Source organism: Ambystoma mexicanum, chromosome 2q (assembly GCF_040938575.1).
Source record: "Ambystoma mexicanum isolate Mex_15411 chromosome 2q, UKY_AmexF1_1, whole genome shotgun sequence".
NCBI classification, from domain to species: Eukaryota; Metazoa; Chordata; class Amphibia; order Caudata; family Ambystomatidae; genus Ambystoma; species Ambystoma mexicanum.
The window spans coordinates 80,261,656-80,279,148 of NC_090924.1; the positions used below are offsets into that span (position 1 = coordinate 80,261,656).

A 17,493-nucleotide genomic window follows, 5' to 3' on the forward strand; every position below is an offset into this window, starting at 1 on the left:
AAACTGGACATATTATATATTAAAATTCATGTAGACCCCAGATGTGAGTTACTTGGTCTATTGGCCGATCTCGGCCATCGCAAAGACAGTTCTGAAGGTTTGGTTAATGACCTCTTAGATCAAATAGGTTGGCAGCCGGATTTTTCTAGGGGCACCTCCTACTAAACAGTGCAGCGTGTTTTACAAAACAAACAAAGCAATGCGACTGGGTGGCAAATCTCTCACGTGGAGACCCTGGGTAGCCATATTTATACGAGGGAGGTATCTCATAGTTCTCTTAAACCGCAATTGTATATTGGACAATGCCTGTGCTTGAAGGTGCATGCCTTTAGGCTGAGGTTGGGGATAAATTGGCTCCAAGTACTGGCTCTAGTGGGACCACAATCTGGTCTAAATCGTAGTGAGAGATATTGTCGACTCTGTAAATTACCTGAATACGTTGAGATACCAAGGCATAATCCTGATGGAGTGTGCTACCATGGGTAGGGTTTTATGACTTTGTTGGGATTCTTTGTGTCAAACTACGATTGCATTAAGAGTGACTTTTGGGTATACTGCTTGAATACAGATAACCAAAAGATACATATTGCCCTTTATCAGGTTTGGGAAATAGCCAGAAAGAGATTTGAGCTAGTTACCAGAGACAATGCATATGTATCACAACCAAGCAGAATTAAATAGAAGTTGGACCTCCACCGATGAGGTTTTTTTGATAGTGTTGGTTGCTTAGTTAATTATTAGATTTTAATAGAATGCGTGGTATTTTACACTTTTATGAAACTAAAGAATGTTATTCAGAATATGTGAGACCAGATGTATAGATACACCGTCAGCATAAAGGAATTAATACAGAAATTACATTGCGGAAACTTAATTACTATTTTACTAGATGTACAATGTATTTTAAACCATTTGAACTATTTTAATACTAATATTTTGACATGTTAATATTTTAAGACATTGGATTGTTGTATGATATATTGATTGCAGATGTTTTCGTTTTGGTGTTTGGAATGTTTTATGAAGATTTTCTTTATTTTTTTTCTTTTTTTTTTTTAGAACTTTTAATTTATTTTCAACAACAAAAAAGAAAGCAGGTTCCTGAGCCTCCCCTACCTCCTGCCAAAAGGGCTTGATTGCCGGACAGTCCCACCAAATATGTTGTGCCGTACCCTCCAACCCGCAACCCCTCCAGCACATCCCTGACGTGTTAGGATAGATCTCCCGAAGGCGTGCTGGGGTATAATGCCACCCAAACGGAATCTTGTACCATGTTTCCTGTAGTTGTGATGCCTTCGCTAATTTGGGGATTTTCCTCCATAGCATCTCCCACTCTTCTCGCTCAATTTCCCTCCCTATGATCTGCTCCCACCTCCGCATATATCGCCATTGGCCCCTGGTGGTGGCCTCGTCCAAAATTTTATATAGGTTGGATATCAGCCCCTTGGATCCATCATTGGACAAGAGGAACTTCTCAAAGCGCGTCTTTTCTCTTGTTGCTGCCTGCTTGTTCACCGGGTTCAGAACCCAGTGCTGCAGTTGCGCGTATCTGAGCCTTTCCCCCTCTTTTATCCCGTTCTCCCCCTTGCACTCCTCGAATGAGAGAATTCTCCCCCCACGGAACAGACTGCTCAGCCACTTACACCCCCCCTCCTGCCACTGCATAAACACGCCCGCTTCCAACCCTGGCGTGAAGTCCCCGTTACCAAACAAGGGTGTGAAAGGAGACGGAAAGGTTGTGGTCCCTTTTGTTCTTACCAGTTTGCCCCAATTTTCTGCCATTAATTTCGTTGTGGAACTCTCATAAAGGTGCTTAGGCCTAAGTTGCTTTGGGAGCCACAATACCTCCGCCTGAATACGGTGTGCCACCGCTCTATCCATTTTCACCCACTGTTTGTCCTGTGTGGCCTCCCCTTCCCGAAGCCATTCTCTAATTAAACGCAGCTGCGCAGCTTCATAATACTGTTGGAAATTCGGTAGTGCAAGTTCCCCCTCCTGTCTGGATGCCATCATCAACTGCCTGCTAACTCGCGCCTTCCTTCTCGCCCACAAGAATTCACTGGTCAAAGTTCCCATCTCCTTAAAGCTTACAGGTACTGCTTGGGGTATTGCCTGGAAGAGGTATAGAAGGCGCGACAAAGTTACCATTTTAACCGCTGCCACCCTGCCCAGCCACAACACACGGAGGTCCCTCCACCTCCAGAAATCCCGCTTGACATCCCTCAGCAGTGGCGGATAGTTAGCTTGATACCAGCCAGCTAAGGTTGGTGTGATTTTCACGGATTTAATGCCGCCCAGGCTCCACAGAAAAGGTGAAGCCACCCTAAGCGACTCCGGATCCCCTGGGTTTAGAGTGAGATTCACAAGTTCTGATTTGCTGGCATTAATCTTCAAGCCGGATGCTTCCCCAAATTCCTCCAGCAAAGCCCTGCTTGCTTGAATAGACTCCCGGGGCGCCGTCTGTGTTGGTAACATATCACCAGCGAATGCAGCTACGTTTTGTTCCCTCCCCCCAAATGGAATGCCCTGCTCCCTAATTGCCTGCAAGAGAGGCTCCAAATAAATTGCATAAAGCATAGGAGACAAGGGGCAGCCCTGCTTGGTGCCCCTGCACTGTCTAAAGGACCGCGACATGACCCTGTTCACAGCTATTCTCATGGTTGGTGCCTGATAATTAGCCCGAACCATACGTAAGAACTCCATCAAAGCCCATTTTTTGCATAGTCCTGAATAAAAAGGACCACTCCACGCGGTCAAACGCTTTTTGTGCGTCCAGCAATAGGAGGACCGCGGGAGTGTCCGTCCTATTGGCTTTTTCCACCAGATGGGCCACCCTCCTGATGTTGTCCGCGGTTTGTCAGCCTTTTATAAACCCTGCTTGATCTGGATGGATCAATCCTGGGAGAAAGCCCTCCAGCCTATTGGCCAAGATTTTAGTGAATATTTTGGCATCGATATTGATTATCGCTATAGGCCTGTAAGATGTCCTCTCTTCCGGATCCTTATTTGGTTTCAAAGTGAGGGGCAGCCTTGCCTCCTCCATAGTCTGTGTTGCTCTCCCCGTCGATCTAAATGTGTTAAAAAGGCTAGTCAAGTGAGGAACCAATGTGGATCTGAAAGTTTTGTAAAAAGCCGCAGTATAACCATCCGGGCCCGGGGCCTGGTACGGTTTAGATTGCAAATCACCTTTCTCACTTCCTCCTCTGAGATCTCCCTGTTAAGTAGATCGAGCACCTCCTTCCCGATCTTTCCCATCTCCACCCTTTCCAATAACTCTACCTGTGAGCAGACCCGGGGCTCCTGCGACGCGTAAAGGGACTCATAAAATTGTACTAACGTTTCCTGCATCTCCCCTACTCGCGTCACCCGCTCCCCTGAGCCTGTTTTTAGGGCTGTAATTGCATTTCTAGAGTGGGCTCCTCTCAATAAGCGTGCAAGAAGTGAATCGGCCTTATTCGCTTAGCGTAAAATTTCTGGCGGACACGAAGCAGCGCCCCTTCGGCCTTTTTTAGTGCAGAGAATTTCCAGCTGCCCCATTGCTCTGCGATATTCCCTCATGGCCATCCTGGTCGGGGCAGCTCCCGCCTGTTGCCTGGCTTTTTCACGTTCCCCCTCTAGCTGCGTTTCCAGCACCGCCAGTTGCCTCTTCCTCTGTGCCGCGGCCGCTATGAGTTCCCCCCCCCCTTAGCGTAACCTTAAAGGCATCCCATCTTGTCTCTTCCCTAGTGTCCCCCTTTTTATTAAGCTCGAAAAAGTTCTTGACCTTTTCTTTCATTTCCTGCCGAATAACAGGATCTCTAAGGAGATATGTCGGGTACTTCCAGGACCACACCCCTTTCTCCCTGTGCCCTAGAGGCATCCGCATTGAGACCACCTTGTGGTCTGCTATGCCGATGGGGCCCATTACCACCTCTTTAATCCTGCCCACCAAACTGGACGTGACCCATATGTAGTCAATCCTAGATTGAGACCCATGGACCATAGCCTTCATCTCCCTTCAGCTCCCGCCACACATCCTTCAGGCCTGCTCCGCCTATTCTTTCTTTGAGGCCTGCCGACGTCACAGTCCCCCCTCCTCTCGTGGGATCCCCCGACCTATCCCGCCCCCTCTCCCAAGCTATGTTGAGGTCTCCCAGCAGAATTATTTGCCCCCAGGCCTCGTCTTCCAATGCCCCAACACACGCCTCAAAAACTGCTCCTGGCCGGAGTTTGGAGCATATACCGCCGCTAAAGTATATGGGTTGTCCTGATGAGTCCCCTTGACTATGATGTACCTTCCCTCCTTGTCCCTTATAGTTTCTATGACCCTAAAGTCCACCGATGGCTAAGGCGACCCCCCACCGACTTGCTTCTCCCCGATGCATGAAGGATCTGGCCAAACCCCCTTAGTTTTAGACGTCCCTGGTCTTTCAGCCTGTGATGCGTTTCTTGGAGGCCTAAGATGTCTGGACTCTCCTTTCTCCTGAACTGCTCCAGTTTCTTCCTCTTGAGAGGGGTATTCAAACCTCAAACGCGGCTTGCACTGTCCCAGCTCACCGATGTGCTTCCAACCTCCCTCTCCCCCTGCCACCATGCCCACCAGACATAGGACTTCTAGTGTTCCCGCTCGAGCCCTCCTGCCCCCTCTTGCGTTGATGTGACTCTCCGCCTCCCATCCCTAGGGTCTAAACCGAGCCGCCGCTGCCCGCCCCTCCCCCTGCCCATCTCTCCCCTCCACCAACACATCCCCCCCACCCACCTATCCCTCCTCCTCCCCTCAAAAAGGGCTTGTCCTTCCCGCCCCCTCCCCCCTTCCTCTCGGGTATACCCACCCTTTCCGATTCATAGATGATCGTTCCCCCCTCCCCCTTGCCACATACTCCTTTAGAGGCCCACCACCGTAGTATCGCTCTGTGGCTTATGAATCTTCTCGGACACTCCTCCCCTCTTCGTCCGAGCTATTTTTGTTCCTCTCCTTGGGTGGTTTTCCGCTCAGCTTCGCCCCCCTTCTCTTATCCCCCACCGTTGACCACAGCCAGGGCTTTGGCCGTGTCCCTGCCTGCTTGGGCCGCCCCTCCGCACTAGTAGAAGCCTCATTGAGATCCAGGTGGAGGACGTCCGCACCTTCCTGCAACGTGGTTATTCGCTTTTGGGTCCCCTCCCACTCAAACAAACGTCTGAAAGGGAAGGTCCATTTGTATTTGACCCCCTTGCCGTTGAGCTCCTTGAGGACCGGGCCCATTTGGCGTCTCTTTAGCAGTGTGCTGCTCGCCAGGTCCTGGAACAAGGCGATATGGTGGTCATTATACTTTATTGGCTCTTGCTTTCTTGCCTCTTCGAGAACTGCTTCCTTTTGGGCATATCTGGCAAAGGCCGCTAGAACATCTCTAGGCCTTTGCACAGCTCCTCTGCCCCCTCTACCCACCCTGTGCACCCGGTCTAGCTCCACTGCATCCGGGGGCGAAATTCCCAAAATCCTAGCGAAGATGGCTTGGACCACTCCCTTTAGTTCCTTGTCCTGAACAGTTTCCGGCAGCATTTTGATCCGTATATTAACCCTTCGGGACCTATTTTCCATGTCCTCCATCTGAATCTCCAAATTCTGCATGGCCACATCAAGCCTCTCGATTGCCTCGCTATGAGCCGTGGCTTCCTTATCCATCTCCTGCAATTCTCTCTCCAGGAGGTCTGTTCGCTCGCCCTGCTGCCGCAGTTCCTGCTTGATCTCCCCCAAGGCCGAGTTAAGATCCGCTCGTAGAAGTTGAAATTATTCCTGAAACGTTTTCGTCAAGCTGGTTTGCAGGGCAAGCATCTCTCCCCTTGTCTTGATATTGCGGCTGATTTCTCCCCTTTGGGAGTTGTAGCTGCATCCTCTGTGCACTCCCGCACGCTTTTGGCCGTCTCTCCTCTCCTGCAATGACCAAATAGTAGGGAGAGTGCCTGAAACCTCCCCCAAGGTCTGCAGAGCTCTCCCGCTCTTTCCTTTGTGGCCATCCCAGCGCGGGGCTTATGCATAAGTTTCTCACCCCTGCTCGCCGCTGACCCCTTCCCTGGAGCCCGGCGCAGTCGCCCCAGAGGTTTTAATGGCTTATCTCCTGTTGCCCCGCTTCCTTTACTGCCTTTCCTTGGGCGCTTAATTCACTAACTGCTGCACCCTCCACAGAGTCCTACGGGCTCCTGGGCTGCCCTACCGGACATCACATGTGCTGAGTCCCTGCTCCTCCTGGACGAGGGCACCTCCTGGAGCACCCCCCGGGTGGCAAGAGTAGTGCCCCCCTCCCCTCCGGGTGCCACCTGGGGCCCCGATGATCGAGGGGACCTCTCACCGTGGATCCTGGGCCGGGCCGCTCACCAATCTTTCCCCACGTGGAGTGTGCCCACCGCAGTGTGCAACACTGGCTCCTCTCACAGCTTTGCAAAGCGCTGCTTCCCAGTCCGTGGTTGCCAACTGCAGGGTGTCTACCACCTTACTGGCCGCTGCCCATTCAGCACGTCTGCCAGCAGCCTCCTACAGCCCTGGGGGGGTCCCACTTTCAATCCTCACTGGGGCTCTCCCAGAGTCCTCTGCATCCAGCCTCTCCGGGCGCCGTAGACCTCTGTGCCTCTCCTACTGGAGCGCGAACTCCTCCTGCACCGTCAGCGGGCCTCTCGGGCAGCACGCAGGCCCCCACCCTACGTGGCCGCCCGCCGCCAGGAGAGGCGATCGCCGCACCGCCTCCTTTACTTCCAAGCGCGGGTGCTCCCACCACAGCCCCTCCTCGCCTCGGCTGGCCACCCGGCGCTTCCAGGAGGTCAGATGCTGTGCCGACTGCCGCTGCTGCTCCTCCTTCCCGGGCAAGGGTGAGCCACAGGTCTGCCCGCTCGCGCCTCAGCTGCCTCTCGCTCACAGGTCCTCGCCACCTCCGACGTCGGGGCGGCCGCTGCAGAGTCGCCCCGCCAAGGCAGCCCCCAGGCCAACCCGGGGCTGCGCCGCTGTATCTCCCCCGCAGTCGGATGCTGAGCCTCCCCCGCCGTGGGTGGTCCTCCTCTGCCACGGGCGAGCTCGACTCCGCTCGCCAGGCCGCAGCTGTCCCTCCTGCCCTCAGGCTCGGGACCGACTCGGCGGTCTCCACAGAGGGTGAGTCACGGCTCTCCTCGCTGTCTCGCCCGGTGCCCCGTGCACCGGGATCCCTTCCAGCCACTTGTCTCCACAAAAGTCAGCCCATAGACCGGGTGGTGGGCATGTTCCCAGGTCCAGGGTATGGGAGCTCCGCCGGCACGTCTACTCCCTGCAGGAGGCCATCTTGAAAATCCCTTATGAAGATTTTCTAAGTTTCGTATGAAACTAATTTCAGCTTCCAGGCCAAGGTTATAAAGCAAGTAAGATGGTTCAGTGCTTGTAATATAGAAACGTGGGTTACTATTCCTGCCCTCTGTCTCATGATGCCAAAATTAGTCCCTTTTTTAATTGAATACAATTGACAGATGTTACTAAAGAACATGGTTATATATTTGTAATCAAAATGCCCCAGTCTGGCAGAAATATTCCTTCCAACATTAGGGTTAGAAAAGATGGATATTTGTGTAATAAAGCAAAGGATATACATCTGACCAAATTGTTGTACAAGTGAAACATGTAAAATAAATATGCTGTTAGGATAAACTACCAGGTAGGCAGGAGGGCTACTAGTTCTCGCGCCCCAAACTAATGGAAGGCCTAACTCCTTCCCAAAGGAACGCAGGCCCAGACAGCAAGTTCAAACTGTTTTTTTGGGGCGGTGTTTTTTTTTTTAAATCGGCCAAAACGGGGATCAGAATAAGGAACAGGCTCCTGGATCGTCTCCGTGATCTCTGGCTCGCAGACCAGTTTTTAGTCGAATCCATGTCACAATGATGATACGACCTGGGCCCTTCTCCAGCAAACCTATCGAGCGTGCGGATTGGGCGCTGAGTGGTAGTCCACCTATGGCAGACATTATAGCTGTTAGTTCATTGGCTTTCCCATGTCAGATGGCTGGCCTTGTTCCTCCCCGAAAAATGCTACTTCTACAATGTTGCAGTGTGAGGGTCTGATCATTGGTTCTTGCCCATCGCTACCCACCCATAGTCATAAACTGTGATTGATTAGCTAGAGCTGTCGCCCCTAGGCCTGGGACCCAAGTTGGTTCTCAGCTATGAGTGTACCTTTTCAAGGTAATAACTATGCGTCTGCATGTTAACGTGTGTGTACTACCTAATACTAAGAGTGCTCATTCCCACCAACGAACCTTTGTCTTCTGTAACAACTTTGTTGCAAGCAATTGTCTGGCTGCGTGAGAATGCTCCGCTTCCTAGCGGGCAGTTTTGGTCCATCGACTCGGCCGGTCACTTGTCCAGACACCGTGTTTTTGAGTTTTGCACCCCTGAATTAGTCTGAATTATGAGGATATATTAGCATTTATTGTAGCCGGTGTTCTTGTAGTTCAGGGAATGGAATGTGCTCTAGTCTTGGTGGCCTTGGCAGCAGGCCCTGTCCCACACGTTCGCTCCTTTGCAGAGCCTGAACTCGCTCACCTCCGCTCTAGCAGAGGGTCTGCAACCTGTTGTAATTTTCCTTAGCCATAACATGGCTCCTACATCGTGGTGGTCTATGGTGTCCATAAGTTAGTTGTTCACGGCTCTGTCTGGTTTCTCAGGTGCTCCTGCGGTTCGATGCTTATTTGCATATAAGCATCTGCACGCCTTTACACAGGATCTCTTGCTTCTTGAAGTTTCTGTGCTGCTGTGGTCAAGCTAATGACAAAATGAGAAACGCAAAGACAGTATGTATGTGTCTCGGTCCTCTAACTTGGAGAGCTGCATGCATGTGTTTGTGTATTTCGGGTGCGTGATTGTCCCGATGTGTTGCTCTAACGAGGCAATGCACGGCTTCTTGGTGCATTAATCGAGACTGTCAATAGAGGTGCCTTTGGTCGTGTCTTGTGGCTATTGTTTTCGCTGCTCCTGGGCTATAGAGTTGACTGAGTGGATAGCTCTCGACGTACTTGTCTATAATTGGGGCGGTGGGAATCTGTTCGAACTGGAATGATCGGTCATGGTGCCTTTTTGTTCCGGTTTGTGCGTCTGGTGGTAGGGGAACTAGGGGTAGATTTCGACCTCCCCTCTTCAATGAACATGCCCATTAAAGAACTGAAAATCAGCACTGTCCCTGCTCTATAGGGTCAGTCGAGAGCCATGGAGAGCTCCATTTCCTATATATTTTTGGCTGGTGTCTTTTACCATGCCCCAAAACATTACACACATGCCCTTCCCGAAAAAGAAAAGTATTTCTCTTAATGTCAAGGCATTGTTCAAATACCTCATCCCCATTCAGTACCACAGGTAGAAAGCATGGCTTTCACATCCCAAAGGTTTGTATTCAGTAACACATCAGCAGGGTGCTAACTGATGTAATCACTGCTTTTGTGTTTCGGTGCCCTGCTGCAGCCAATAAGGCTCTGGACAGGCCCAAAAGGAACATTTGAACGAATAAGTAGACCCATCCCAGTCTCACTCACAGTGAATGCATACTAGACTTTTATGTTGAGTTACTTGGGCCCTTCCCAACAAGTGACATCTAGGAATGCACAAATATAGAAACTGTGCTGTTATTGAATAGTTTATTTGCTGATAATGTATTCCTTTCATGGTTTACACACAAACCTTTCATAGACAACAAAGGAAAGAAATGCAAAAAAGAATGGATGTACAAATATTAGTGCGTTTTTAACTTACTAAGTGTTTTTCTTGTCAACATAACTTTATTAAAAGGCACCTATTCGGCTCTGGCCGAACACTTGTCCAACTATTTGGTATTCAGCCAAATACTCCAATCGGTACCCCCCTAGCCTGCAGTCGATCACTGGACCTGAAATCTGAGGAAGCAGGGAGCCACATGGGCGCAGAAGGCTGTCTGGAAGCTTTATTTCTCCCCGTTGCCCTACTTGAAGAGCTCTCGCCAAACAGGGGAAGCCTGCCAAAGGTGATTCTCTTCCTTGAATCAGTGGGCAGTCTATTCCCAAAAATCTCTGCACTTTGACATTTCCTCTTTCCCTTTCTGCTCACTCCTTTGAAGGGCATCCTTCCTGCCTCATGGCTCTGCTTCTGCTGTCTTGATCAAGCTGGCTGCTAATATCTTTGTCAGCTCCTTTGCAAGGGTTAATCAAAGTCTGCTCAAGGGCTGCTGCTATCCCTTTAATCATTGTGGGTTTCTGGACGAAGTTGTCCTTAATCGGGGATCCTGAAGTCCTGGTACAGTCAACTTGTGTTGTCGCCACCTTACCATCTGAGAAAGTAAACTATGCTAGTCGGAACTAATCCTGCCACCAAAACCTACCTTTGCGCCTGCTACTCCTGGGCCTCCATACCAGTAAACCTGTGTGCGCTTACCCAGGCCCTCCTGAAGTAGTTATTGCCCATTGATGGGCTTCTGGGGAACAGTTTGGGTCACCCTGAACACTGCATTTCTCCATAGTGCTTGAAGTACTGTACTGCAGCTATCCTCTTCGCCACCTTGGATGGAAACTGGCCTGTCCTCAACATGGGGACGGGGGCAGAAGAGGGGAGGCTTTGCTGCAGAAACCCCCACGTGTGAACTTAACCGTGCTGTAACCAGAACCACGACTGAGCTACTGTTCCGTCTCCTATGGGAAGGAAACTCAAACTGACACTCTTCCAAAGTAACTTAGAAATGTACGTACCAGTGAACTTTATCTGCTTAAATCATTTCGTTTTGGAACACATTGGTGAGACAGTCCAGGGGACCACCAGTGTCGCCTATTGAAAGCTATGGCGCAGTACTGCTACTACCGCCCTTAAAGCGTATCCAGTCAATCAAGCGGCAAAAAATCCACTGTTTTAAAAAGGCACTTTTGAACGCATTTATGTGAGTTGGGGGGCGGGGGGGGTAATGTTTTGATAAAGGGGAGTGTGGGAGGCAGAGGTCTGGGGGAGCTCTCCCCTGCATATAAATGCGTTCAAAATTGCATTTTGAAACGGTGGCTTTTTCTGCCGCTGGATTTTGCCCGTCGAGATTCTCACAGCATTCCCAGGTTATTCAGTCCTGAAAACGCAGAAGGGCGTCATGCTTAGGTTTGTATGTTCCCAACTTTTTTTTGGCTGTCAGTGCGGCCTTCAAGTTTGGAAACCTTGTTAATTACGTTGTTCCTTTATATTACTTTTTGGAACAGGGCATGGAGTGGCTCTGGTGGGTAGTTTCTATTTTTGTTTTTTCCATAATGGATTGCTCTTCCATATCCTTGTTAGTTTGGGGAATTATAAGAGGATAGTGGGCACTTTAAGGTAGAACTAAGCTGTCTGTGAACCTACATTGCTAGGATAGAGGTTCTTCATGGTCACCTTATTTTGAAGACTTTTAGTTGGTTTGTTCCAGTCCAGAGCTTGCAGTAAAATTGGCTTTCTTAAAGCCTACACTATAATGGACACTAGACCGGTCTTCATAGTTCCCTGTGATCTTGGAACAATGCAAATTTCAAAATGAATGGTACATTTGGTAGAGAATGTTTGCCAAGCTCACTATCCCATGATTGACGTGAAGCTAGTTCTGATATTATGTTGCTCTTCACATTTCTGGAAGTCCATTTTGTATCTGCAATCCAGTTCAGAAAAATCTTGGTGACTGGGCTCTTCCATGGCTAATCTGGGCATCCCTTGGCACTGTATCACCCAGCCATCTTGCTGGCATGCTGGGAAGCTAGACTGTTAAGAAACAATTAGTCCTAGAAGCTCCCCAGGGCCAACACGGGGTCCTGTCTTAGAAAGCGGAGTATATACTGGCTTGGTTTCGTTATGCCACCTTGTTTTGCATAAAACGCAAATTAAGCGTGTGTAAAGAATGGTGCAATACTAGGATAATTCTCAGTAAACCAGGGTTCAGTGAGACTCCTGTCCCACAGCCACCCACATAAACATCTATATGGACTCCAGAGCAGCTAGTGTTATATTATCCCTGCGTGTCCAAAAAAGAACGTGTTGAACTAGAACTAGATAGGAATGGCTGAGGCCACCGATGACAAACTATCTATTGAGCCTATAGAACGTAGTGCTGGGACTGGCAGGGTGAATAGGTGGAGTGGGCGAAGCATGGTATTTGCTGATGGCCCTTTCTTGAGACTGAGTAAAGGTCCTCCTTACAGCACTCGTTTTGAGCATTGAGGTTTACAGCATTTACTCTGGCAGTACAACACATCGTGCCCTCAGCAACTGTTTGCAGTGTTGATCATTAGTATGTGCTGCTTTGCGCTATTGGACATGTGAAGCGCACAGCGGTGGAAGTGTGGCTGGAAAATCTTGGTACACACCCCTCCACTATGTCTGCATTCCCCACACGTTTTCTCTATCCTTAGTGTTTTTATATAGCACTCAAACTATACGGTAGTACTTCTGTGTATCTTTGGCCCAGGTAAGAGCATTCCTCCTGTTCTGGTAAATGTAGGTGCAAGCTCTTTTAGTAGGCAATGTGTTTTGAGGTTTTGGTTCTACATTGGCTTCACTTTGATGGCTACCTATTAACAGCATATTCTCTGTTCAGGTATGGGAAGGTTACAACGTTGTCCGGTCATCCAGAGCCATGGTTGGGGAGACAAACTCTGCTGAGGCAAAGCCGGGCACAATCCGGGGTGACTTCAGTGTTCACATCAGCCGGTGAGTTATTCATTCTGTGCGGATAGGGCTGTGAGGTACTGCAAGTGTGTACACTGATGCGTGAGTGAAGGGGGGTGTCATTCTAACCTGCTGCACGTGAGTTTGGGGGCGGGGGAAATTGGTACATCTGATGGTATGTGGGAACTGTTGCGGCTGAATCTGAACAGTCTGCAGTGATCTACATGTATGTAAGCAACTGCATTTTTCTGTGGAACGGTACATGTGGCATGTAAGGCAACAGTATGGGACTGGCATCTGTATGGTGTGTATTTGGGACAGACCAGTCAGCTCATCATGTTGAAGGGCCCCATGATTTCTAGGTCGTGGGTCTGCGAATGCATCAGTGGCTCCAATACCCACATCTCTCCATTGGTTTTCTGACTTGCTTCAAGATTTAGTTGACAGGGCCTTTTCTTGTCTAAATCTACTTTTCACACGTTTAAAAAAAAAAAAACAAAACAAAAGACGTGATCAGGGGTGTAAATGTAGTTTGTCCGGCGAGGGATGGCGAAACTGTGGGAATACCCATTTGATCAGCACTGGATCCCAGTTAAGTGTTAGTCTTGGTCCAATCCCAGGGCATATAGGGGGGCTCAAACTTGAGAACTTGAACATACTTGGCCATTGTTTGGTTGTGAGCTATGAGAGGTGGCTCAGTGATGGGTGCCGGGCCCCCTCCAGGCCCATCACACATTGAAAGGTAGACCAGGCAATCCTTAAGGGTGTTGGCTACCTCTGGTATACATACTATGTGGGAGGTCCCACTGCCCGGCTATAATAATTGGTGAGGATCCCGAGAGGATGTGGACCCTATCGGTTATGGATCTCCGATCCATTATTGAATGCCAATTTCAACCACACATGAACACTAGTAAAGTGACGTCACGCGATTGGAGTCAGATGTGCGAGCAGGGATGCTTCTTTATCTTTCACCTGATTGGGCTTCCCAGATTGTGGGTAAATCTGCCCGAACTACATGGTTCTGTATGCCACCTGATATCGCCTGTGCCCCCTGCCAAGCTTTACCGGCAGCAGGATAGTGTCTGCTGAAGTCTGTGGTGGTATGCCTGATGGAATCTGTGGGGCTGCAGCATTACTGGAGGTGTGGAGCAGGGAGGTGGCTGCATGCTACTGGGACTTGTAGGCTGAAACTCCAGTCTAATTCAAAAAATGTCCACTGGGTACTTCTACAGCTTCAGATCCGCCTGGAGACCAATACAGCGATAATGTGGACAGAACCTCTAACCAGTACTCTGGGACAGAACTTGGGCCAAATGAGGATAGCCTATAAAATGCTAAGGGAATTTTGTGAAAAATTACTAGAGCAGACGGTAGGAGAGGGATCCCGTCAATGGAAGCACAGACACCTCACAGATCACTCACAGGGAGGATACCTGTGGCAACTATGCCAGCTGGCCAACCTGTAAGCCTTAAGGGCAAAGGGCTTTGAAGATGCTCAAAAGGGTTGATTAAGTTAAGGGAATACAGTCCTGAAACTGCTGCCAAGTGAAGTGTGCACAAGCAAAGGATGTATGGGTGGTGTGATAGTGGGTGGGGGGGCTGTTTCTTTTCTCATTGGGGCACAGCTTGAGGAACTAGGGAGGCGGCTGTGTAGGGAAAATGGATTATGTGGTTGAAGGCGTTTGTGTTGCCATAGTCGCGCCTTGAAACACTTGTGTATAGGTGTGTTATAAATGCCATGTCATAGTTGCCAACAGGCTTCTTTTGCAGGCATGGGTAGATATTCTTGGTGTGCATGGGTGTAAAGTGTGTTGGATGCCTTTTCTGCAGTCAAAGGCAAGCCCTGTTTTAGCATGGGAGTTCCCTGTACATGTAGTGCAAAAACTGGGGTTATATGATGTGGGTAGAGTGGAATCTAATTTTGTTGAGAAAGAAGCATGGTGTGGAGTCGTTTTGCTTTTTGTGAGTGGAAAACCTGTTGAAGACGGAGCCCCTCTTGTGTAGTTGGAATGACCGTGTGAAGAGCTAGGCTGGAAAGTCTCTCCACGGTGAGAAGGGCAACCTTGTTGGAGCAATGGGGAAGTTTGAGGGAAGCATTAATTGCGCTTGGGCAAAGGAGTAGCCTGTTTTGTGTGGTGGACCCTATTTTAAAGGGATTGAGGGTCTGGAAAGTACCAGTTTGTGGGTTGGTAGTTGGGGTGTGGCGGGCAGATGCACAAGGGTACCTAGTTTGTACAAGAGCAATGAGTGCAGGGATCCTGGTTTTGGTGCAGGGTTTGAGGATTCAAGTTTGTGTGTGCATAGGGGTGACCTTTCTTTAAGTTTGGGAGATGCTAGGAGAGAGAAATGTTCCGTTTATGTTGAAAGGGGTGGGGTGCATATTTTACACTTTAGGGCTGGTGTGCAAAGGGATTGGTCTGCCTAGTTTGGGTGTTGCAGGGCTGTGTGCGCGAGGCATGTAGGAGTTGAGGCTACAAAGATGGGGGAGGAAGAATTATGTCTGGTATGGGCAGGTGAAAGAAAGGAGGTAGGTTTTCAAAGGTGATTAAACTGGTTTTCTCACAATAGGAAGGGCAGTCGGGTTTATGCAGGGGGCGGGATGGCGGATCAGGGGGTGGGGGTACCTTCCTTGTGCAGGTATAGGGCAGAAATAACTTTTGTGGCAGGGAGCGTAGAGGTGGGGCCAGCTCTTGAGGGGGAGCGACCCTTTCCGAAAGTGAGCTAGTTTGTTAGAAGGGTGGGGCCAAATTGGGGAGCCTGGTTTTGTGAATGGGGGCGGGGGGAGGGTTGCACAGTTGGTGAATAAATGATTGTTTCCCTATGGTTGTATTGTGGAGACACAGTTGAGGCGATAAGTGATGGGGCCATCATTGTTCTGTAATGGGACAGCGGTGACTGGTTACTATTGTGGGAAGGGCTTGCATTCAGGTGAAGGGGCAGGCTTGTGCACGGGAGAAATATTAACCCCGTTTGTCTAGGGTAGTGGTAGACTTAATGTACACGGTGGGTAAGGAGCAGTGACGACCCTAGTATGTCGGGGTGGGGGTCAAGATGGAGAGGTTCTGGTTTATGCAGGGGGGTTAGAGGGGTATATGTGTAAGGAGGGACCTTAGAATGTTGGAGGGTGTAGGGGGAATGGTGGAACCTTGGTTTGTTTCTGGGAGGGCTGAAGGTCCAGTACATACAAGAGAAAGGGGACGGTGCAAAATGTGCAGAAGATACCCAGTTTGTGCAAGGTACCTATCCTGGTTTGGGTGGGAGGAGAACCAATGTGGAAAAAGCATGGAAGGGCTTGGCTGTGTAGTAGGTCTTTGTGAGCTAACGACCTCAGTTGCAAAGTGATTTGTTCACAACTGGAGTTAGTGGAATCTGTGGGGAGGCTTTTTAATGTAGCAGTAGTCTGGGTTGTACAGGTTACCACTTCAGTGGGTATGTCGAGTTGTGCCTGTGCAAGGGACCTGCAGCAAATACTGCTTCCATATTGTATTCAGGCAGCATGTCTTATTGAAATGCTTTCTCTTGATGTTGAACAGGAATGTGATTCATGCCAGCGACTCTGTGGAAGTGGCCCAGAAAGAGATCAGCATGTGGTTCCACAGTGGTGAGCTGGTGGACTGGGAGCCTTTGGACTACAGCAACTTGTACCAGGATTGAGCATGCTGGCAGAGGCGTAGACTGGGTAGGGCCTGAGCGGGCAAGGCCCACCCAAAATCTGTGAATGCCCACCCGGCAAGCACTGTGTGGGCATTTACAGATAATGGCACTACATTGGGCCCAACTACATGGCTTCAGGCCCCACTTGTTCTACAATCCTTGCTACGCCTCTGCACGCTGGTGCGGTTAGGATGTCCTCCTCCCCCCTCTCCCTCTAAAGGCACAAAGCGTGGGAGATCTAAACTACCTCTGACAGCACAACTACCTCCTGCGTGTAAGCACCCTGCAATAGATGAGGGTTGCCGCTCAAGCCAGTCATCCTGCACACAGAGACATAAGACTAAGCTGGGCTATTGCCCGCGGTGCTGCATGGTCCATGCCAGTCGAGCTTCAGTGTGACCTAAAAGGAAGGATGTTGAGTCAAAAGAATTCCAAATAAAGACTTTTGTTGTAAACATGTCTGGTTTCCTGTTTGTACTAATTCATTGTTTGATCTACCCTTGGCAGACCCTTAACTTGTTAATACCCATCTGCAGGTTTGAAACCACTCTTGAATCCATGGGCGAGGGTGGCTTTCAGTGGTTTAACATGCATGTTGAACTTGATGGGGTGACATTTTCTTTGTAAAGTCTTAAAAAAAAAAAATCAAAATGGCATTAGAAAGTATAGGTGGCATGTCTACCCTTACCATTATATAATCCTATAAAACCAATGACACAGCGATATTGGTGTCAATGCACACGTTAGGCACCAAGATCCCGAAGTAGATCTTCATCAGGCTTCTGGCACAATGGCGTGCCAATGATAAGCACACGTTTATTATATACTTGGAACTAAAATAAAGAGCCCAGGGCCCGACCAGAACATGTGCAACACACTTGCATCCAAGGCTCCACCTCCAGGGTAGTTTCCCACGTTCAATAGCTAGAGCTTGAAGGAGGTATACAATGTTCTGCTTCTATAATGCGCAGAAATGACGAATCAATATCCATGTCCACTGAACATATCGCTACAGGGAAAATAGACACAGGTCAGATGTTTGGTGCAAAAAAAGTGACCCGGGAATCTTAATACTAGAATGCATGTTTTTCTTCCATGTTTCAAAATGTGCAAGCTTCTATACATTTTTCATTTTAAACTGGCCAGTTAGACCGAGGAGAGTATCGGCATGCAGTTGGGTAGCATCGCACTCGGGGATGTGGATCATCCTCCGACTTCGGCTCCTTGCCTAAAATATTT

General features: G+C 49.4%; 1 protein-coding gene across 1 annotated transcript in view; it reads left to right on the forward strand.

Annotated features, from left to right (window-relative positions):
- The window catches only part of NME4 (NME/NM23 nucleoside diphosphate kinase 4), a 148,497-nt gene extending 131,784 nt beyond the window's left edge, over window positions 1–16,713 (forward strand). The window contains exons 4-5 of the mRNA XM_069646884.1: window positions 12,527–12,639; window positions 16,134–16,713. Of these exons, the coding sequence (XP_069502985.1) occupies window positions 12,527–12,639; window positions 16,134–16,254 (234 nt within the window). The 3' untranslated portion in view covers window positions 16,255–16,713. The remainder of the gene's footprint in view (window positions 1–12,526; window positions 12,640–16,133) is intronic.
- The last annotated feature ends 780 nt before the right edge of the window (window positions 16,714–17,493 follow it).